Genomic DNA, 21,788 nt, shown 5'->3' with positions numbered 1-21,788 from the left:
GCCCGGCTCCAGGCCCCCCCCCCGGGCTCTGCCCGCCAGCGCAGGCAGGAGCAGGACCCCCGAGCCCTCCCAGAGCCCCGCCACCGCCTCCCCCCCCCAGCCCAAGGAGCGCGGCAGCCCGGCGGGTGCTTCAGCTTCTCTTTATTGATGGACAGCTGTGCTCGGCCGGCCCGGGGCCCGGCGGCGTGCAGGGCGAGGGAGAGGGCTCGGGCCGGGGGAACACGACTAACACCAGACGAGGCTGCACGGGGAGCAGGTGCTGAGCACGGAGGTGGAGCGCTGGGAGCCAACACCCTTCTTCTACCCCCACCCCTGAAACACAGCGTGGAGGGGCTGGAGTCACCGTGGGTTTGGTCTGTGGGGAGGTCTCCGGCTGGGACAGCCTCTGGCTGCGCGGGAGGGGGGCGGGTAGCAGCTTGCCTCGAGCGAGGAGGGTTACAGCGGAACCGTTGACCACACGTTGCGTCTCCCCTTCCCCGTCACCCCAAAACAGGGACGGGGGCAGGGACATTTCACACCCTGAGGACAGTCACTAGGCTAAGAGGAGTCCCGGCAGCAGGCAGAACCTCCTACGCTGACTCCGACATACATCAGGGCAGGACTTCGCTACGGGGAGAGGTTCTTAAAAAAACTAAACACTTCAAGTATATTTTTTTTTTTTTTTTAGTGATTTAAGGTTTCTTCCCCCTGCTGCTGCTGCACTGGGTGGTGTTTAGCAACCTACATCCACTCTAGGGACAAGGAGAACATCGCAAGCGATGGCTGGTCTAACGCGAGGGGGGGGAACGGAGGGGAAGGGGGAAGGAAGGTGGTTGCCGGTTGGAGTCAGTCGTTCAGGGAACGGGCACCACGCGCATGGTGTTGGTGTAGCCCGATCCGGGGCGCCAGCCCGTCAGCACGATGACCAGGTCACCGCTCTTGAAGAACCCGCGCGCTTTGCCTAGGAGAGAAGAGAGGGAGGTGTTGGAGCTGGGGTCCCACCGCCGGCAGCTTGCCGCAGGGGGAACATCGCTTGTCACCCACTCCCCACGCCACCAAGGTGCGGTCACATCTCTGGGTTGATATCAAGACGCCGTCCTGCTGCCCACCCATCTCAGACCCTTCGCCTCTGCTTTGGGCTCCTGTGTGACACAGAGCTTGAAATCCCACAGCACGGGCTTTGGAGAGGGGCCGGAGAAAGGAGTCACCCCGCTCCGGGCTTCTCTCGTCTCTCGGGTTCAAGCACTTACCACGTTAAAACCAACCTGGTTTTCTGCTGGAACTTATTTTAAGGCAGCCATGACAAACCTGCTGCTCCATTTCCCCATCGGATGCAGTTGTGTTTATGCAACTGCCGTCCCCCGTTTCCCAATCGGATACCGTTACCACACAGGCAGCCAGTTCCTCTCCCTTTGCCACCAGTCCCCACTGGTAACCCCAAACGCACCATCTGAGGTGCTCAGGACCACCACGTCCCACCAGACCATTCCCTGGGTGAGGCTGGAGCGGCGTCACTCACCGACATTCATGCCCAGGTTCACGCGGAGGTCCACATCCTCCGCCCATGCGTCGTGGGCTGGTTCTTTGCAGAGGACCGGGAAGATGCCGCGGTAGAGGTGGGCCTGGCGTGCCGTCTGGTCGTTACGGGTCACAGCGATGATGGGAGCCCGCGGGCGGTACCGGGACACCAGGTGTGCTGACCTAGAAGGAAACCAGACACAAGGTGAAGCACCATGTTACAGGCACAGCCGCCCAAGAGCGAGCTCGAGGAAGCTTGTGGACAGCCAGAGGGGCACCTCCACTCGCAGCACAAGCAGCAGCGAGGTTTGCCCGTCACCCTGGAGGGCTCCACAAAAGCCCCGGAGGGACACAGAGGACGACCACGGGAGATGCTGGCAAGAGCCAAGCTCACCAACGAGCTTGAAGCTCCGTTGAATTCCCAGTTAGGCAACTGGGCAGACCGCCACCAAAGGCCGTCCCTTGGCGACAGTCCCTACTCCAGTCTTGTGGTGAAAATCACCTCGCCTCCGAGTTTAGGAAGTGCCATCTGCGTGTTTTGGTCCCGAAAACAAGCCTTTATTTGTCTCTGTTGCTATGTTAAGGTGGCGAGGTGCCATTTATTCTGGCCTCTGCAAGCAGTCCTCGGCATCTCAGTGGGGGTTCCTGCAAGCTCCCTCTGTTTTGAGGAGCTCCCGGTTTATGGGATGGAAAGAGCCCAGGCCAGCAGCGCTACCCAAAGCTTGCCAAGGAGGAAGCCATTTGCCTCCCAGCCACGTTCACCTGCTGAAGCCAGCAAACAGGCCAGTTCCTCTGCACAGAGCTCTGCTCTCGCGCTCAACAGGAAGCAAATGCAACCGAGGCCAAAATTTATACCGGGAAGTTGGGCACAGAATCCTTAAAATGCCTTAACACAGCAAGCAGCGCACACTGGGTGGGGACTAGAGCTTCCCCTTCCCTGGGCACTGCTTACAGAGTGCATCTGCAAATAAATGGAGATTAAAACTGCAAGGCCATGACATTTATCGCTCCATGAGCATGCCAGTATCTCCACTAGCTTTTGCAGTCTTGTTTAGCGGAGATAAGCTCAGCAATACTCAGAGACTGCTGCTTAAAGCAGGCAGTAGCAGTCTGCTCGAAGCACCGAAACACACATGCCAGCTCTCAGACAATCCTTCCCACGCTGTCCAAGAAGCCTCCTGGTAGCTGTAGGAGACCCAGGTACTCAAAGGCTGTAACAGAATCCACAGCTAAAAATATTCAAATATCAGAGTTCAAATCTCTTTAAAAAGGTCAAGTGTAAGACTGGAACCTTTTACAAAGAAACATTAGAAGCACGAGGGTATCCAGAAACTCAGTGCTTATAGTCACTCCTCATCTCTGCAGAAAGTGGCTGCTTCAAATCATTTTAAGCTGTAAATTTGGGTGAAGGATTCACCGATGGTCCAGTTCTTCAGGTAGACCATACCCAGCGCATATAATCACATCTCTGCTGCTGCACTATTTCTTTGGTCCGAATCCAGTGCAAGAAATGCAGATTCTCTTCCAGAAAGCAGTCTGAGACTTATGGTTGGACACGCTTTGAGGATGGGCAGCCTAGTTCCTCTAGATGAAAAAGCTCATCAGCAAGGCTTCAGCTTCCTCTCCACAACTGGAAGAGTGAGTCTCTACTCAGTGGTTGTCACCATCGCTGGACAGAAATCCCAAACTATATAGTTCCAGCGCGTCTGCATTGCTGTCTCTCACTTGCAGCCAAGGCACTGAGCTCACCTGAGAGTGCAGGCAGCTCTTGGCTGCTGGGCGCCTGCCAGATGCCTGCCTGTTGGGTGAGATTACTTGCAGGCAGGCATACGGAAGCCTGTAAGAGGAAGTTTCCAACGCCTTCTGTTTCCCTGCCTAACAATTCTAGGCTAAGCAGTCCCTCTTCGTCCCTCGGGCTTAGGCAAGCAGGGCCGATGCCTGAAAAGTCTGGCAAGGGACCTATAGTTTGGATGCTACTATGAAAGGCCAAGGCCTCGATTTAAAAAAAAAAAAAAGATTCTGCATCCATTGAACTTCTGCCTTACTGTTAAATCGAGGATTTCTTGCCAAGAAGTTTGAATCGAAGCTGCAACACTTATTTTCCCTTGACTCTTCCAGCCAGCGCTGCTGGCAGAGATGCCATTCTCAACAGCAAGGGGAGGCAGGGCTCGGTGCTGATGCCACGCTGGCAGAGACAGGCTGAGGAACTCGGAGGTTACGTATGTGCAGATGTTTGAGATGTCTGCCCATCTCCCGAGGAACCGGCACCGCAGGCAGGCGGCCCGGGCTCTCAGTCGCTGCCAAAACCCAGGTTTCACTGTTACAGGTCTAGTCTTTCAAAGCCATCTTTTTGCGAGTCTCCTTCCCCCACCCTGTCACGAAGTGGGCTTGACCTGAGGGAACCTGTCACCTCCTACCTTCCAGACTTGGTGAGGACAATAATGGCCCCGCTGCAGCACTTGAAGGACGCTTCCACAGCGCCAACAGCGGCGGCCTCCGTGGGATCACAGTTCAGGGAAGTCAGACGACGCAGTTCCTCAAACAACTGCCTGTGAAAGATGGCGGCTTCGGCCTCCCGGGCAATCTATAAGAGCAACACGCGTTCGGGAAGACAACACTCACGTCAGTCGCTCGGGGCAGCACAGGGTAAGGCGAGGTGCTCTATCAGCAAGGTGTCACACAAATATCGTCAGCTTTTGCCATTAACAGTTACCAATTAGCAACCCCAGATTTAGTTCAACACGCTGGGGTGATGGCTGCAACGCTCAGCCACCCGAACAGCACAGCCTTGTAGAGGAACCATTCGATTCTCAAGGTTTCTTTTCCGAATCGGTGGCACCTACTGAGTCACCTCGCCCTGCCGAGCCCTCACTCAGGTGACATTCATGCCAACTGCCAGCCACTCTCGCTCTGCTCCTGCCTACCTGGAGTCCCTCCCTGCCACAGAGATGAACTCAACTCGGACTGCAGCGGTTATGCAAGGCTGATACCTAGCAGCAAGCTGCTTGCTAAATACTTGCAGTGTTAGAACGGAGCGTGTTTTTACTCATGGCGACTGGCACCAAGCCCCCTCTCTGAACCCTACCTGCCGGACTCAGTCAGAACTATCAGGGCTGGAGCTAAGCACTTAAAAGAGGCCTCCACTGCGCCTACTGCCATGGCATCGGCAGGGTCCCTGTTGTTAACATTGAGGCGGAAAATTTCTTCAAACAGCTGACGATGAAACATTGCAGCCTCAGCCTCACGAGCGATCTGCAGGCCCGAGTAAGAGGGAAGGAGGAGAAAAGAGGAAAGAAAAGAAGGAAAGATATACCAGAGTAACATGAGATCACGTTAACTTGCTTAATTGTCATAGTAATGCATGCAAGAGGATATTAAAGGTCAGGCTGTGAAACTCTTTTTGGCTCTCAGGTTTTGAGTTTGCCGAATGCAACCCAGTCTAACACGCCACAGCCGCGCTGGCTGGTCCACCACGCCGTTTAACTGGCAGTCCCTGGTCACTGGGCAGGCATTTCAAAGGTGGCATTCTTGCTATACTTTGGAGTCCTTTCAGAGCAGGCAAACGCAGATTGCTTTTCAAGGACCAGAGCAAGCCAGCTCAGTCAGACTGCGCTTTGTTGCGGCTGCTTATTACTTCCTTGAGAGACTCTCATGCCACCTACCAGCCTGCTGATGGTCCTGCCTGCAATTCCTCAAGAGGAAATCTCTGTAGCTCCTTTCATACTCTCCCAAGATCACACAGCACTGCTGGAACAGTCTTCACGGAGCCAACGTGCAAGCAATGCACTTTCAGCATCACCCCTGAAGTCGGGGGACTGTCTCTCTCAGCTTCATTAAATTTAGTTTAACTTGAGAGCCAATAAAGATTTAGTTTAACTTGAGAGCCAATAAAGATTCACCTCCAAGTGCTATACCAACTTCCCTTTCGGTAATAGGGAAATAAATAGGAACAAGTCTTCCTTATAGGGTTGTCACAACAGATATGTTGGGGTGTTTGTACAGTGCCAGACTTGGACAGACGAGAGGTACAGAGGCACAACTAAGGGCTTTCTGTTCAGGCTAAGCATTTGCAACAAGTTCTGTAATGTATTCATCCCAGTATGCTGGGAATCAGTCACATTTAAAGACAATTCTCATCTCAGAAGGCTGCATTAGCCCCTGACAACCCCATAAAGAAGGCTTGCAGGGACTAGAAAAGCATGCAAAGGTTGATCGTCTTTTCAAGGACAACTTCATCCAGTTACTCCAGAAAGTGAGCAGCCACTACATAAAGCGTGACGAGTTGATGTTTAAGCAGAGACTGAAGTGCCATTATAGTGAAAGCTTTGTAGTTAGACCCCTTCCAAATAAGAATTTTGCTACTCTACTGTTAATGAATTATTTTATGTGATGCTAGGAATTATCTCTCTTCCACAGACATCAGCTTAAGCCAAAGTAGTTAAGTATCTTATGTCTAAAAATAACAGGACACATGTGAAAGGCAGGAACAGCAGTCCAGTGCCAACTCTGGTCCTAAAGCAGCCAGTTTTGTTACTGCTGGCTTTACACTTGCCGTTAGATAAAATGGAAGTATTCGCCCCAAAACACTTACTCCAAACGCAAGAGCTGGTAGCCAGGCAGTTTATCTTCAGCTCCTGGTCCAAAGGCAGGCAGCTCTGCGTAACATGCAGAGTGAACCTGAGTTTAGGGGGAAGCCTGCATTCCCCAGTTGTAGGACAGCATGTGTACACACGTGTCTGCTTTGACAGTGGCTGCAGAAGGGCACAGCAATTCTTAACTCCACGTCAGAGCTGGCTTTAGGCATACAGAAGTGGCTAGAGGGTTTCCAGTGGGTACGTAGGTGGAGATACTAGGGTGCAGGTGGGAGAAAGGAAAATGGAGCGGCTATTTAAACCTTGGCCCCTTGGACAGCATGGCCAGGGCGGCATTTGAAGACAACTGTGGATCATGGACTGGAATTGGAAGGAAGCCCAGTCCCACAAGCAGGAAACAGCCTGCCCAATATTTGGAAGCTTGCTGCTAAACTCGAGGCACATGACATTTTTGTCACAGAGATGCCAGCTACTGCAGAGCAAGCTCTTTTCTATGAGGCTCCTGGAAAGGGATCACTAAGCGAAACCACTGCAGAGTCCCAGCAAAGCTGCTGGACAGGTCGCAGACAGGCAGGTCAAGTCTTTTGGAGAGGTGCAAGGATACCACATAGCGCAGACCCTGATCGTTCTCAGCGTCACAGCCCATGTTTGCTGTCTGCACCTCGCTACAGAGGGGGCTTTACTTGGAGTACTCCTGTAGCAGCACTGGATAAACAAATATGTAACCCAAACTGATACTTATTTCAGGCCAGGGAATGCATACAAGAGCCGCTCTTTACCAGAGGTAAGGTGTTTTCTCCCTGCTATGACTGCTTGGCCACTTCAGATGGGAATAGTCACCTGCTCTGGCCGTGCTGCAGATTTTCAGACCGTGGTTATTCAGGGCACCATTGCTGGGCAGGGCTTCTCTCGACTAACACCAAGTGAATCAGCTCAGATGAAAGATCCTGACTGTAGGGGGAGGTACTCCTACCATCATAGAGTTGGCACCTTGCTGCCTGTGCCATGTTACGTTAAATAAAGTGAATCTGTATTTGCTCCTCTGCACAGAGGGTTAAAACCTTCAGTACTTCTGCAGGGGCCAGGCAGAGTGAACACCACTATTCCCAGGTCTGCAGGAAGAGGGAAGCAAATGCAACGGATCCCGAGCTCAGGCTACAGGTAAAATACAACCTGCCCATCTTAATGCCAGAATGGAAACCCAGGTGTAAGGTTTGCTGCAGCAAGTTTCCAACTCTCGGTAGAAAGTCAACCCTCGTGATTTAGGGGGTGAAAACTGAGGAAGAACCTTTTAGGTGCACTGTTAGTGTTCAACCTGTAAACCAGCAGTCACGGCCCAGTAATCAAGTCATATTTTGCATTTGCTACATGCAAAAACCACCACTCCATGTTGACCAGATAAAGGTAAAAGATATTTACATAATGCACTGCAAACAAATACTAGCTGAGTTGATTAATCTATATAACCTGAATTGCAAATAAAACTGGTGAGAGTTATCACTGCTGTGATTCACAGCACTGGTAACTGGGGAGAAGCAACAGTTGTAGATACTTGACATCAGGCTTTTTAATCAGCTGAAATGTGAGCTGGGTGAACTTGAAGCAGAGCAGAGGTTTCTGGCAGTTCAGGCATGTAAAAATATGGTGCTGTCAGTACTCGTGCAGTAAAAACACCCCCAACACCAAGCGCACCAGGTGCTGAATGCAACAGTGCTGTAAATCAGACTCACAAGCCTCCCCCACCCCCCCCAGAGGAGTCGGCCGATACTTTTCATTATCTAGAGATAAACTGCTTAAGCAGCTCCTTGACCTTGGAGAAGTTTAAGGCATTTAATATGCCAAAATGAATAGGGCATTTGGAGAAACTCATACCAAGGTAACAGCAAAAACCCCTGCACCCTGGCCTAAACAAAAATTAATAAGAGAAATCTGAAGTTTTAGATTTCAGAGCACTGCAGAGCAGTTCTCAGCTCTGCCTGACAATAGTTTGACACAAAATGAGGTTTCAGGCCCTCAGGACCATGCTAGGTAAAGAAACACCCACAGCGGGAGTGTGAACAAAGACATCACTTGGACTGCTAGGTGCTGCCGCCTAGCACCAGGCACGCTTAGATCTTCAGGTGCCTGGCTCAGCTGGAAGATGCAGGGCAAGAGAGTACCGCTACTTGCGCCTGCAGGACAGGCCCCCCGCCAGAGCGAAGGCAGTACTCACAGCGTGCTGCATGCGCACAGCCTCGAGCGGGTAGTCTCCCTTGGCAGTCTCTCCGGACAGCATGATGCAGTCCGCTCCATCCAGGACAGCATTAGCAACGTCGCTGCCCTCGGCACGGGTCGGGCGAGGTTTCTTGATCATGCTTTCCAGCATCTGGAAGAGAACAAATCCAAAGAAATCAAGACACTGCAGAAGGAAGCAGCTGCTTTTTCACTAGTGCACTTCAATATATTTAGCGATACGGCAGAAGACAGGATGCAGCCTAAGGACTCTGGGAGAAGAGCTCTCCCGTGGGTACAGGACAGAGGGGCCTGGTCCCTAATCAGCTTTGAATTAACACAAGAAAAACAACCCATTTCATTTTGTACCCGTTCTACATTCACTCCTTTTCCAGGGAGAGGTAACCCACACAACATCACAGACAGCATTCTGACTTCCCAATTTAACTTTTCAGCACAGGTCTTGGTCCAAGGAACTCAGAGCTCTCTGGAGCAGAGTATTGCGTTAGACGTCTTTACAGAAAGCTCAAATCCAGCCACATGTACTCAAATTAGCATCTAGGGGTTTGGTTTTTTCATCTAGAAATAGGTAAACAGCAAGGTCTGCACCAACTAACATCATCTTCATCCAACACAAGATTTCCAATTCTTTATACAGTATGTACAGACTAGTAAACTCAGAACAGCTACCACCACCCGCCTCCTAAGCACCCGCTCCGAAGAGAGCGGAAAACAGGACAGCTTTCCATGAGGTTAGCTCTTCCTAACCCCTTCTCCCAGAAGCTCACACACTAACTCCACACACCAAAGCCTGGCCAGCTCTCCTATCTTCCTCAGGCGTTCAGCATTCTCCCCACCACTGGGCAAACATCACTCATTTCCTCACGAAACACCGCCTGAGGCAGCGTTTCAGTTGCATTTCAGTAGCAATACAGGAAGAGGAAGGAGCATATGCCACTGTAAATCCAGAACCTTGTCTGATGACTGCTGTCTAGAGACAGTTTTCGCTTCCACGGCCTGTGGACAGAGCAAGCACAGGCAGGAAACCAGTCGTCCCAGTGTCTGAGGACTGTCCGCACATGATCCCTACTGGAACCACTGAAGCTGAGCATCAGCTATCCCTCCCTCGCTAGCAGCTCCCAGAATAAGGAGATGGATCTTTTACTCAGTTCCTTCTGATGCTGCAGTGTGGGCACATCTTGTAAGATACCTGGGAACCTTAGCAAGTCTTCCCTGTTAGACGCAAATGTGCTGCCACAAGATGCCAAGGCAAAGCATAAGCGGTTTTTTTCCCAGAATTTGTTTAGTCAGCCCAAAAGACTCACGCTGCATGAAGTTTTGAGGGGTAAAACCTTCAGCACACAACACAAGAGGTCCTGTACTGTGGAAGAACCCAAACACATCTTTAAAGAAGTGCCTCAAGATGAGCTATTCAGCTACGAGGAAAACCTCTTTGCTCTTGGCATCTCACTCTAGCAAACACCATCAAGCCATGACAGTTACTGACGTTCGCACTCTGCCAGACTCCGGCAGTTATGAGTTAGCGTTGCATTTTGAGTACCTGAGTGGCACAGATGATGGGTTTGCCAGCCCTGTTGCAGCGTCCAATCATCATCTTCTGGGCGAGGAAGACTTTTTCAGCAGGGATCTCGATTCCCAGGTCACCTCGGGCCACCATAATGCCATCGCTGGCCTCCATGATCTCATCAAACCTGACAGCAAGAGAAGAGGTTTGTTACCCCATCTGTTCTGCAAAGCACCTTCCCTTCTGTTCCATCCTCCCCCTCCGAAAGGGAGCATCGCTCTGGAGTGCGACACGCTGTCGGCACGCGGGCTTCCCACGTGCCATTTTGGTATCCTGTAATGCCAAGGTAGGAGGAAGGAAAAACAAGACCAAGTCATAGCACATACAAAGTGCTATATAAAGCTTTCTAAAGCTATAGAATGAGGGGAGCATGAGTTGATCCGAGATATTTTAGTCTGATAGTGATTCCCATAGACTTGGTGATTCCCACGCTCACTGATTGCATCCAGAACAGCAAGTTTGCTCGAGTTTAAACTCGCACTCGCTACAGAAAAAATCACAGATTTTTCAGGGATGCAGGGAGATTGTGACACTGTCCCCACAAGCTCAGGGCGTGTGACAGTGACACATCCTCCTGTTCATACCGCAGCTACGTCAAGTCCCACACACATGGCGTTAACTGACGGCTTGCACTACTGCCCCGTTAGTCGGACTAGTAAGTTTGCTGCTGCTGGCAAGCCAGAGACCAGGAGTCCTGACTACAGCACGAAGGGGCTGTGTTCTTCCGTTGATACAGGGTGACAAACCTGAAGTGTCAGCTGCACAAAGCTCACCTGCGCACACCCTCGTGGTTCTCGATCTTGCTGATGATCTTGATGTTCTTTCCCTTCTCCCCTAGCACCTTCCTGACGGCATGGACATCAGCAGCTTTGCGGATGAAGGAAGCAAACACCATATCTACGTTCTGCTCCACGCCGAATTTTAGGTCCTGAATGTCCTTTTCAGAGACTGCAGGCAGGTCGACTGCAGCACCAGGCAGGTTCACTCCCTTCTTGCTGCCGAGCATGCCACCGTTCTCGATCTCCGTCATGACATAGTCCTTGCCTGAAACAGATGTGTTCCCACAGTCAGTGTTTACCAGACAGCTCCCCACTGCCAGCTCCCACACACCTCCCTGCCTGAGAACAGCAGTGCCAACAGCAACCGCACGTGATAAAAGCACATCGCTGCTCTCCTCAGCAGATTTATGTAACAAACAAGCTTGCAATTTACCCATGGGAGCACAACAGACCACTTCTACGCTGTTCTTGGAGAAGATACCATTTGTTCCATGCAGAAGTTTGGGACCGCCTCCCCAGAAAAGCCACCAGGTTGCAATTCTGCACACAGGAGCCCTGGAATACCAAACCGAGCACCCCAAAAGCCTCACCTCCATCTCCCTACACACTCTGGGATTAGAGGTGATACCTCGAGGCTAGAGCACTATAGAGGGAGTATTATGGAACTAATCTTACCCCTACATTAACAGTTGAAGCTAGTTCTGTCTCTAACCACAAAACTCAGGGTTTATGCTGTAAAACCAGTTAAATCCTGCATTAAAAGTACGAATTAGCTAAACAGGCTTTGATCATGAGCTCTGGTATGTCCCCACCACACATTCACCTTTGAAGACGGGTTTCAGATGACAGCCTAGTGAAACCCAGCTGAAGTTAGTTTTTGGAAACTTGCTAGTTGAAGTGGAGAAAGTTTTGCTCAAAGTCTCACCACAGCATTAAGAACCATCTACTCCTTTCTTTAATACACAACTGCAAGCTAAAAAACAGTTACTGGAGCGAAAGCACAAATATGTTCTGAAGAAAAAACAAAACAGGCGCAGCTGGAACGGTTGTTACACACCTTTCTCCTTAACCAGCAAGGAAATCAGACCATCATCCACATAGATTTTGCTGCCAACTTCTACAACCTTGGTGAGGTTCTTGTAGTCCACCCACAGTACGTTCTCATCGCAGTTCTCCATGAAGGCATCATCCAGGGTCACTTTGAGCGGTGCACCCTTCTTCAGCTCCACTTCTGCTGTGCCACTCTGCGTGTCAAAACATGCATTTCAGCAAAACCAGTACAAACCAGCACACAACCGCCTCCTAGCCAGCAGGAGTTCATCAAAATTTTGGGTAGTTGGTTCGTTGCCTAGTTTCCTAGAGACTTTTTTTTTTTTGGAAAAAGCCACAGGCATAACTTGGTATCTAGACTCATGCACTGAAAAAAGTGGGAGAAAAAAAGAGCAACTTACTCCCTTAATGAGTCCAGTTCGGATTTCAGGTCCCTTGGTATCCAGTGCAATAGCCACAGGTCTGTAGGTGATGGGATCAGAGGCAAAGCTCTCTGTAGCTTCTCGCACATTCTTGATTGTGCCCTCGTGATACTGGCAAGGAAAAAGAGATGGAAACGTTCAGGCCATTTCTACTCCACTGCTTATGAAAAAGATCACTACGCACCCCAAACGCTGCCCAAGCTGACAGCTCTGCTCTCACATTATGCTCAATTTCAGTTCTAGCTTGAGAATTTAATTCAGACTGAGCTTCCAGAAAAGCAGAGTGTGAGGGTACAAAGGCTTTCCCCACACGAAAGAGGAGCCCGGCAGCTACCTGGCTATGCCTTCGGTGCCCCCAGTTCTAATCCCAGAAGGACAACTCAAGGAGACAGCCCAGGTGCTCGGCTGAAGTGATTTTCTATCAGGACATACTTGCCATTTGAAGATGGCCCACCAACCAACAGGCCTTTAGGAAGAACGTTTCCAAAAGCTTTGCTAACACCTGCCCATTCAACATGGCAGAACATCGGCAGCACTGGACGATTACATGTGTGGAAAGACTCCTGAATGCCAGAAGAATGTCACAGCTAAGCCACCGCCACACACGGCTGTTCTCCTCCTCCCTTCAGAGCACGGAAGGGAGGATGCCGTTCTCTGCACTGCCGAGTCCCCCACAGACTTCCAGCCTGACCCCTCTTAACAGTCCTACAGGCGAGCAGATGGACAAGCTTCTTTATAAGTCTTTGGCTTAAATTTCCCCTAAAGATAAAAGGATTTTGCTAAGGGGATGTTATCCATTTAAGTATTTACACTTTGAGACCCAAAGCGATCGCAGCCAGAAGTTCAAGACTCCAGCACCACATACCCGGCTTCCAAACTTTCATGTGTGCAAGAGCATTTCGCTAACGCTGCCAGTTTCAGGACAGACAGTTCTGTGGGGAAACTCTCATCCCAACTACCTCAGATGAGCTTCAGATGACCAGCAGATCAGTTTACTTTACTTGTTTAAACAATATTAAGAGATAACCTTGACTGCAAGTTGTGTAAAGCTTGACAGACTTTTGCAGATAAGAAATACCCTTTCCCCTCTCTGTGCCACAGACGGACGGCATTTGACCTGACCAGGAAACACCCAGCTCCCCCCACGCCACCCATCTGCCTCGACACGAGCCCCGCACCGACTTCAGTATCGCGGGGACGGTAACGCAGCGCCAGGAAGGTGGGGCCGGAAAAAGCTGTGCTAAAGTTCATGTGCGTGTCCTCTGCCAGAGGTGCACCACAACTGCTAACTCTTTAGAGCAGGAAAAATTACTTCAGTTTCCTGATAGAGTGTGCAAGTTGAGACTGAGAAGGCCCCGACCCTCCCGTGCACTGCAGCCTACATGGATGCAGTACAGAAAACTTGCCTGAAGGGTGCTATTACGTTTATCTGGTCCCAGTCACCTGGGCTTTTTCCTTTTTAGTTTGATACTGATGACTAACTGGCTCCTAGGGAGTCTGACTTCCTGAAGAGTTACATATGCAGAACAGGAATGCAGGCAGAGCTGGAAGTAAAAGCAATTTTTTTTTTCCTATATAAAAGGGTTGCAGCCAGTTAAAGTTAAACTTTAACTCTGTTAAAGTTGAAGCCCTGTAAAATGCCCTAGGGTGGACACCAAGAACCAAAGCACTCGCGACAGATAAAAATTCTTTGGAGCTTCACTGGAAGCTGGAGTGTTTTGGAGGAACCAGGAGGGGACTCAAACTTAAGACTGGCTACGGCTGACAGTCAAACTCAACAGGAGATGACAGCACGACCAGACTCTGCTGTAATCTAACCTCATCTGTATGAAATGTGCAGTTAGACCTCACCCAAAGCAGAAAGCCGCAGTCCCTGTCCTCAACCTCAGCTAACAAGTACGCAAACCACAGCAGCAGCTCCGCTGGGCAGTAACGGTGTGAAAATTCCCAGTTTCAGCCGGGCCACCAACTCCCTGACGAGTCACTCGGCCCAAGAGCCACCCAGCTGCAGGATTTGGCTACTGAGAAGCAGAGTTATTGCACTCTACCCTTTCTTCAGGCAGATTTCGCTAACTGCAGCCTATGCACCGACACTACCCCAGGGTGTTTAGTCAAGGTCTGATGGTTGTCCACAGTTAAGCATCAGACCTTTCGATTTTGACAGTGCCCTGTGGCCTTTAAAGGCCACGAGGGTGAGAGGCCAAGCTGTTACGCACCGCAAGGCTCACGGTTCAGTAAGTAAAGCCACCTACAGCTGCTACTGGCTACTGTCTGACATTTTGAAAGCTGGAGGGCAGCCAGGGTAAAAAAAAAAAAACTCAGCTCAGGGTAGCATTCTAGGCAACCTGGAATGGGATCCTCAGCTCCTCCAGTATCGCTGAGGATTTCATCTATTTATATCAATAGGGGCTTGTCTGCCACGAACAGTGTTGATTTCTTTTGGCCTCATTCTTATAAGCTCACCGCACCACCTCCCAAGTACTGTGGTGCTAACCTCGTGAATGCCAGGAACACAACCGGAGCAGCTGGTTAGCCAAGCAAACCCGGGAGTTCAATTCTTTCAACTAGGCACAGTAATTACTTCAAATTACTAACAGTTTTCTTTTGAGACAGTTATTCATTGATCGCCTGCTTGCAAAACCCCCAGCAACGAAACAAGAAGCAAGACGAGCAAGCGATAGTTGTGTAGTCCTGCAGAGGCGCACAGCAAAACAGGGACAAGTGTTCTCGGCTTCTGCTATTAACTGAGAAGCAGCAGTTACAGCGAACGGCAGGACACCAGCGAGAACTGAAGGATTTCATGGCAAGCAGTCGGCACACAAGTGGCAAGTATCAGTTACCTGGCCCCCTGCTACAGAGAAGGGTGTGCTTTTGAACTGCTTTCAAAACGGCTCAGAAAGCGCACCTAAAAATGTTATAAGCAATTACACAGGCTCAATATGTTCAACCAGCACGTTTTCCCCAAAAGCAGAGCTAAGTTTCGCCTTCCCACACCAAGGCTGGTCTGGGCTAAGCTGGATTTCCCTCTTCCATGAGAGACAGCGTCAGCAGACACACACGGCCCGGTCAGGGCTGTATCAGCTCAGACCCCACCCTTACCTCGTGGGTGCCGTGAGAGAAGTTGAGGCGGGCAACATTCATTCCAGATTTAATCATTTCCTTCAGCTTCTCCACCGAGCGGGAGGCTGGGCCTAGGAGGAAGAAATAGTTTGAATATTAACTTTGTAAAAATAATGAGATAACCCACACACGCCGGGCTGTTTCATGTGGAAGAGAAAAGGTATAATGGATACAGACTTGCTCAGTGCTGAAGCAGCTCATCTCTACAGTAGTAAAGATTGTTTTAACTTGCCTTTAACTCGGAGCGCAGCAGAACCTAAGCAGTTCTGATTTCCCTGGCTACCAGATTCACTCTTAGCAATAACATGGGCTAGGCAGACATGGGAAAGTCATGTTCTTTCAACACACAAGTTCAGCCCTGGCAAGGGATGAAAGCTGAAGCCCTCCCACAATTTCCCTAACAAGTTTCACCAACACAGGGGTTCACAGCTGCGATTCTCTCCTATCTAGGAATCGCCTACCGATGGTGCAGATGATGCCAGTGTTTCTCGCAATGGTTGGCTCCGAGTCGATGTCCAAGCGGCACATGTGCTCCAGGAAGGTGTCTGCCATGGCAGCGTGCAGCTGCTGGGTCTGGATGAAAGCGGTCCCTGCATCGTGGTGCTTCGACATCGTCACTGGAATCCTGGGTCTAGAAAAGAAGAAAGCGGTGCCAGGTTTAGGAATCACCCAGACTTGCTCATCAAGCAGAGACACCAACACACCCACGTGATGAATATGGAGGTAACAAGAAAGCTGCTACTGGGTCAAACTATCTTTATGTTCCTACTTGAGAGTCTTAGATACAGGCAAGACACACTTCTATTTCCATGTCATCCCCCACGTACACCACCCGAAGCTCACCTGCCTTCTATGCAGATGTTCCCTTCATAGCTTCTCTTCATTGCCAGTCTTCCCTTGGAGCTACACAACGCAACAAAATTCAAGCACTTGAGTGCGCAGGCAGAGATTCTGCCTCCTCCCTCCCAGCTCTCGAGTCATTTCTCCTACAGGCCTCAACTGCGTTTCCCATCGCAACTGGGGACCGGGGCAGATCGGCGCTAGCGTGACTGCAGATACGTCTTACGCGGGCAATCTTCTGCCGAGCAGCACCTAATCACGGTACAGTCCGCCTAAGCTTAAAACCCATCCTTTAAGCCTGTACAAGCAAGTAGACTTGAGTTGATTAAGCACAATACCTGTGAGAACATGTAAAAGACTGAAGATTTCTTTAATACACTCAAGGTCCCTCTTCAAATTGAAGACGCTGTGGGTCTCCACCGCCCCTTGCACTCCCCTTCACCCAGGGCGGCAGAAAACCACCCCAAGGTTTAAAACTGGTGGGTTTTTTTGGTTTTTTGGTTTGGTCGTTCCCCCCCCCCCCCCCCAAAGTTTGGATAAAAAAACCTCTCTGAACTCAGGCTGCTTAGCTCTACAGGACTAGAGCACCCCCACAACAGCAGGAACAGCCTGCAATCCCAAGAGGAAGCCAAACTGAAGCTTAACTGTCCACTGGGATGCGAGTACAGTCCTTTCCCAGCAGCGCTGGTGCCCCCGGGTATTTCTAATTGCGCATCTCAGGCCGCACTGCAATAATTTTGTTCTCAAGTAGCAGTGGCGGCTAAGAGCTGTTTGTTCTCTTCGATCTGCCCAGGCTAGATTGCCGGCATTCAAAAAGCCTCCGGTAAGAGAGTGATGTAAGGTGGTGGCTACTAGCATGGGCAGATCACTAGTTTTGACTTCAAACAGTGCTTTGACTTCAACCTTCAATCCCCGGGCACGCAGGAGATATTCAAAGCAGGCTGCTCTTTCAGCATAAGCTGCCTTCAGCTGCCTTCACCTCTAAGATATACCTTTAGCATGGCGCTCGTGGAAACATGGGCTGCTGCTCAGGTAAAGGCAGGGATAGAGCAGGGGTTTTGTTCTGCCTGCCCCAAGCAGACAAAAAAACCCCAACAAATCACAAAATAGCGTTAGCTGCACACACCAGCTAGCTCAGTGTATTCAGCTTTGAAACAGAGGCACTAATACACCTAGCAGAGCTGACCAGAACAAAGCCATGCCTCTAACGAAAAGGCAAGGAGCTCCCCTGCCAGCCTGCCATGTGCCTGCCCAGTGCTGCAGAGGCTCTGTGCGCACCGACGCTCCTCCCCTCGGCCAATTCTGCTCCGCAGACCTTCCCCACGTACGTGCAGATCGTGCAGATCCTCTCGCAGGCAGCCCTGACTCACCATCGCCTCGCTCCCATGCGGCATAAAGGAGTCAGGCCAGTGAAAACCATAATTTGTCCTGGCAAAGACTCCTTTCCCTCAGCCCTGCCAGAAGCTGCTGATTCACCGGAGTCAGTACAAGAAGGTCTGCCCACATAAAAAGCCCGACAAAGTCCCATTATTGTAGGAAAGCTTATTGGTCAGCCCTGAAACATTGTGTTTTAGCCCTCTAACACTTGCTGCTGCATCCGACGACACCTGCGGAGCAGTGTCGGCTCCTCCAGATGCCAAAAAGAATAAGCCTTTGCTGGGAAATCGCCTCCACACAAACACAGGTGAGTGGGTCTACGCAGCTTCTGGGAAAGAGCAGAATATGAAACAACGGGATCCCGAGACAGAAGCTGCATCCAGAGCATGACTTGGAAGTTTTTAAAAATAGGCAGGTGAGTTCTCGCTATCTCATGGAAATCCCCCACCCTCTCAAGTCATTTGCAAATATAATTTTAAACCCCCTAAAGTCTTTATAAATATATAAAGAGAAAGGAAAGTTAAGTTCCCAGTCAGAATCCCCTTCACAAGATTTTCCAGCAGTTCAGTGAGCTCAGAAAAATTAATCAGAGACACCGAGACCTTGTCCAGGGGCGAGAGCAGAAACGCAGCAGCCAAAAAGTATCCCAAATACCCATCTGCCCGCAGCACCGTACCCCGCTACCAGCAAGCTACACTTCTTAATACTTCCTCCTGCCTCCCATTACCACCTATTTACAAACCATCGACTGAATTCTACTGGAAGGACTAGTCTTATAAATATAACAGGAATGTCTGGCATTTCCCACTACTCCAGACTTCAAGGACGCCCGAAGACATGGAGCACTCAGTCTGGGCTGAGCAAGGAAGGGGGGTAAGCAATACCCTACAAAGCCTTAATGTTTCCAGCACTGAAAAATTCCTTCCTCAAGGAATAACAATTACATCCCCAAGTTTATGACTTGGGCTGCCTGTGCTTCAGGCAGGGCGTCCCAAAGATGTCTGGTATCTCCCCGGCTCTTGAATATTCTAGAAAAAGCCGTTTGAGGTCAGGACAACCGGTTTTGCAGTAGCGAGGTGACTAACTATAGCCAGCTCATCTTGCGGTCGGCTGAGAGAAACCCTAAATCCACGGCACCTCCGGATCTGCCCTCGGGGACAGAGAAAGGAGAGGCGGCAGCAATCCCCACCCCGGCAATCCCCCCGCCCCGGCCAAGCCTTTGCTGTTATCGGTGACAAAGGGAAGTGGAAACTGCAGCAGCGAGGCCTCGCAGGGACTGTCCCCAGGCAGGACCGGCGTTAACCCCTGCCACGCCGGACAAAGATGTTTTACTGCCTGTAAAAGTTGCAGGCAGGCAGCGGGGAGGCTCATGGTGGGTGACGATTCGGGTTTTATTGGTCAGCCTCACTTACACAACCTCACTGACACTGCAGAACAAGGCTGCTCACGCCCAGTGTCCCTCGCCAGAGCCAGAAATGGTTTGAGTTAGCACTTGTATTTGAGAAGGCCAGGGTTATGAAACTGGGCAGGCCTTCAGATTCCCCAAAAAACCCTTGAAAAACATCAGCTTTGTTCATTCCAAAAGTTAAAGGGACTCAGCAACAAAAAAATCCAGCTCTGCAGCAAAGCAGGCTTTTAATACAGCCTGTCAGCCCCTCTTCCAGAGCAGGAGGACAACACGTTCTTCCCTCGGTGGCTGCTGCAGGAGGTGGCGTTGCGCCGTTACGTAAGTACAAGATGGCCACCCCAAAATGCCATCTCGTTTCTGCAACGCTGGACAGGACCCAGAAGCCACCACCTGCTCCCGGCTGGTGTACGCTCTCCCCAGCAGCAAGCTGCAGCTCTGCGGGAGGAGAGACCCACAGCTCCACAACGGAGATGCCTCTCTGGCTTTTCGGCAAACGAGTTATGGGGGCCAGAAAGGTCAGGCCAGCCCGCACAGCACCGGGCGACATCTGCACTTTCCCTGCACGCAAATGGATTAGCCTTGCCTTAGCCGAGCCTGCCCTCCCTGGAGGGCAAAGGCATACAAGAGGCTTAACAAAAAAATTAAGCGAGTCGAGGTGATGAGCATCAGATGTTTGGCGACAAGAAGGACTTATCTCAAGGGTATTTGTAGTGCAGGCACACCTACTGACTTAACCTTGCAGCGTGTTGCTCTGACACAGGACAAGGAGCCTTTCAGCCTGGCCCCACACCAGCAGAAGCCACCTAGCTGCCTTCAAGGGAACTGTAAAAATCTTTTTTGCATTATAAAAGAAAGGGTTTTTTGGGGTTTTTTAAATGTAAATATAACTCTAGGTGGAAGTATAGATCCCTCTGCTGCATCCCCAGCTCCAGGATGGAGATTTGCTGCGCGCCCAGCTGTAGGTGGCAGCGACAAGGTACTGCAGCCCCATTCCCTACGTGCCATCCATCACCGTGCCATCCATCCCCTCACGCCGCAGCAGCCCCGGCACCACCTTCCCCCAGGGGAGATAAAGGACTAGCACGTGGTCCGGCCAGCCTGGGAGACGTTTTGTTCGTATTAAATGAAATGATCAGCTCGGCATGTGGAAAGGGAATTAACACTGGCTTTGGATCACTCCAGCTAATGCCAATACATTAAGATTTTTGTAAAATTTACGACTTCGGGTGGAAAAAGAAGTAGGTAGTCAAGAAAAACGCAGGCTGCTCGAGCAACGGGCTCGCAGCCTCCGCAAGCTCGTTATGTAGTGAAAGTAAAGTTTCTCGGAAGGGTTTCGCAGGCAAGAGTCCCCGCTTCAAACACGTGGCTCGCAGCAGAGCTTCCTGCCTCGGCAGAAGAGGCCTTCGTCAATCTGGTCACGGTTTGGAAATGAGCCGGCATCAGCATGACCCATTAGGCCACCAAACTTTAACTCCTCCAAATTACCCTTGATTCTGCTTTATAAATGGGACGTCGGGCATAAAATTATGTGCTTGGGACTGAATTTTTTTTAATTAAGCGCGCCTGGTTGCGCAACAAGCCCTCGAGTTTCCCTGGAGGTATCGGGGTAACCAAAAACCCTCTTTGGCATCAACCTTTAGGCCAAGGCAAGTCATGATTAGTAGCAGCCCTTCACAGGAGCAGGCGGTAGCCAGAAAGTTAAGACATTAACATCACAAAAACCTCCGTGAAACACTGATTTCTGTTAACCTGGGCCTCGCAGACAACTAGCTGCCTTATCAGAACAAAGCAGGTTTTTAGAGCTTGCCGTCTACTCTTATTAATCTGAGGAGACAGTCGGGAGGTTGCCATTGTCCGCCGACAAAAGCACTATTCATGGCCAGCTAGCCCTGCAAAGAAGGTTTCAACACGTTTCAAAGGTTTTCACAGTTCAAGAGACCGTCCAAATCAATCGGACGTGTTTAGGCAGGCATAATTACGGGAGGAGATTAATTCAGAAGGGGCCTTCTCTTCCGAGGAGGTGGGGAATAAGGAGGCTGCAGCATCACTGGTGAGTTCAGTGAGCCGTACGCTGATTTAAGCTAATGCCCTTCAGAGCATCGCCGCGGCTCTTACGTGAGCGCAGGCGGGGGGAGGACTAGGGGGGGCCGGCAAAGAGCCTCGCTCCGGCTCCATCTGACTCAGCCTCCCAGAAGACTCCGGTCCGGCCCCAGCCATGAGGAAACCGGGCGACATGTTGCAGTCGGGGCCCCGCGCGCCGTTTTACCGCACCGCTGCGGGGCACACGCCTTCCCCCCGCCCCGCGCCTCCCCGGTACCTCGCCTCAAGGACCGACACACACCCCCCCTCCCAACGCCCGCCGAGGGCGGCGGTGCCCGGGGGAGCGGCGGCGGGCGGGATGCTCCGAGCGGGGCTGCGCCACGTGCTCGGCCCCGCGAGTCCCCCGCACGCGCGCACCCTACCTTCCCAGGGGGCACCGCGGCTGCGCCCCCCCCCCCCCCCCGCCCCTCAACCGCCGCCTGAGGGAGACCCTCGCCCGACGGCGGGAACGGGGATGATGATGATGGCGGCGGCGGGGACCGCTGCTCGCTCGCCGCCGCCCGCTAGCCCTCAGGCCGCCGTTACCTGCCGCCGCCCAGCCTCGCCCCACGCCCGTCCTCTCCGAGAGCCGCCGCTCCTCTGCGCGCCGCCCCGCCGCCCCGCCAAGGTGATCCCGCCCGGCCTCAGCACCGCCTCCCTCCCGCCCCCCCCCCCCGCGGATCACTCCGCCGCCCGCCCCGCGAGGCGGGGAGGGAAGGGGGAGGAGGCGGGACGCCGGGACTCCTTTCGCCGGCGGACGCACAAGGCGCGGAGGGAGGAGCTGCGACGCTGCACGCGCCCCGCCGGCCAATGAGGCGGCGGCGCACC

The 21,788-nt window shown here is 51.6% G+C and overlaps 1 protein-coding gene across 4 annotated transcripts; it reads right to left on the bottom strand.

Moving 5' to 3' along the window:
- Positions 1-124: 124 nt before the first annotated feature.
- Positions 125-21,629, bottom strand: PKM (pyruvate kinase M1/2). Of its 4 annotated transcripts, none has more exons than XM_075160584.1 (12): positions 21,507-21,629; positions 16,100-16,159; positions 15,718-15,887; positions 15,236-15,327; positions 12,116-12,247; positions 11,722-11,908; positions 10,659-10,929; positions 9,862-10,012; positions 8,302-8,454; positions 4,583-4,749; positions 1,499-1,680; positions 125-940 (listed from the first exon to the last, which is right to left on the bottom strand). In XM_075160584.1, exons 2-12 carry the CDS (start codon positions 16,138-16,140, stop codon positions 834-836), a joined length of 1,653 nt encoding a protein of 550 aa, XP_075016685.1. In that variant the 5' UTR covers positions 16,141-16,159; positions 21,507-21,629; the 3' UTR covers positions 125-833. The 4 variants fall into 4 exon arrangements, with proteins under 4 accessions (XP_075016685.1, XP_075016689.1, XP_075016686.1 ...); XM_075160588.1 differs by lacking the exon at positions 4,583-4,749 and adding an exon at positions 3,915-4,081 and having other exon boundaries at positions 21,507-21,557; XM_075160585.1 differs by lacking the exons at positions 4,583-4,749; positions 16,100-16,159 and adding an exon at positions 3,915-4,081 and having other exon boundaries at positions 21,507-21,617.
- Positions 21,630-21,788: the final 159 nt, after the last annotated feature.

This window comes from Calonectris borealis, chromosome 11, assembly GCF_964195595.1.
Source record: "Calonectris borealis chromosome 11, bCalBor7.hap1.2, whole genome shotgun sequence".
Lineage (NCBI taxonomy): Eukaryota > Metazoa > Chordata > Aves > Procellariiformes > Procellariidae > Calonectris > Calonectris borealis.
Note: the sequence above shows the minus strand (reverse complement) of the source record. Positions and strands in the feature narration are given on the sequence as shown.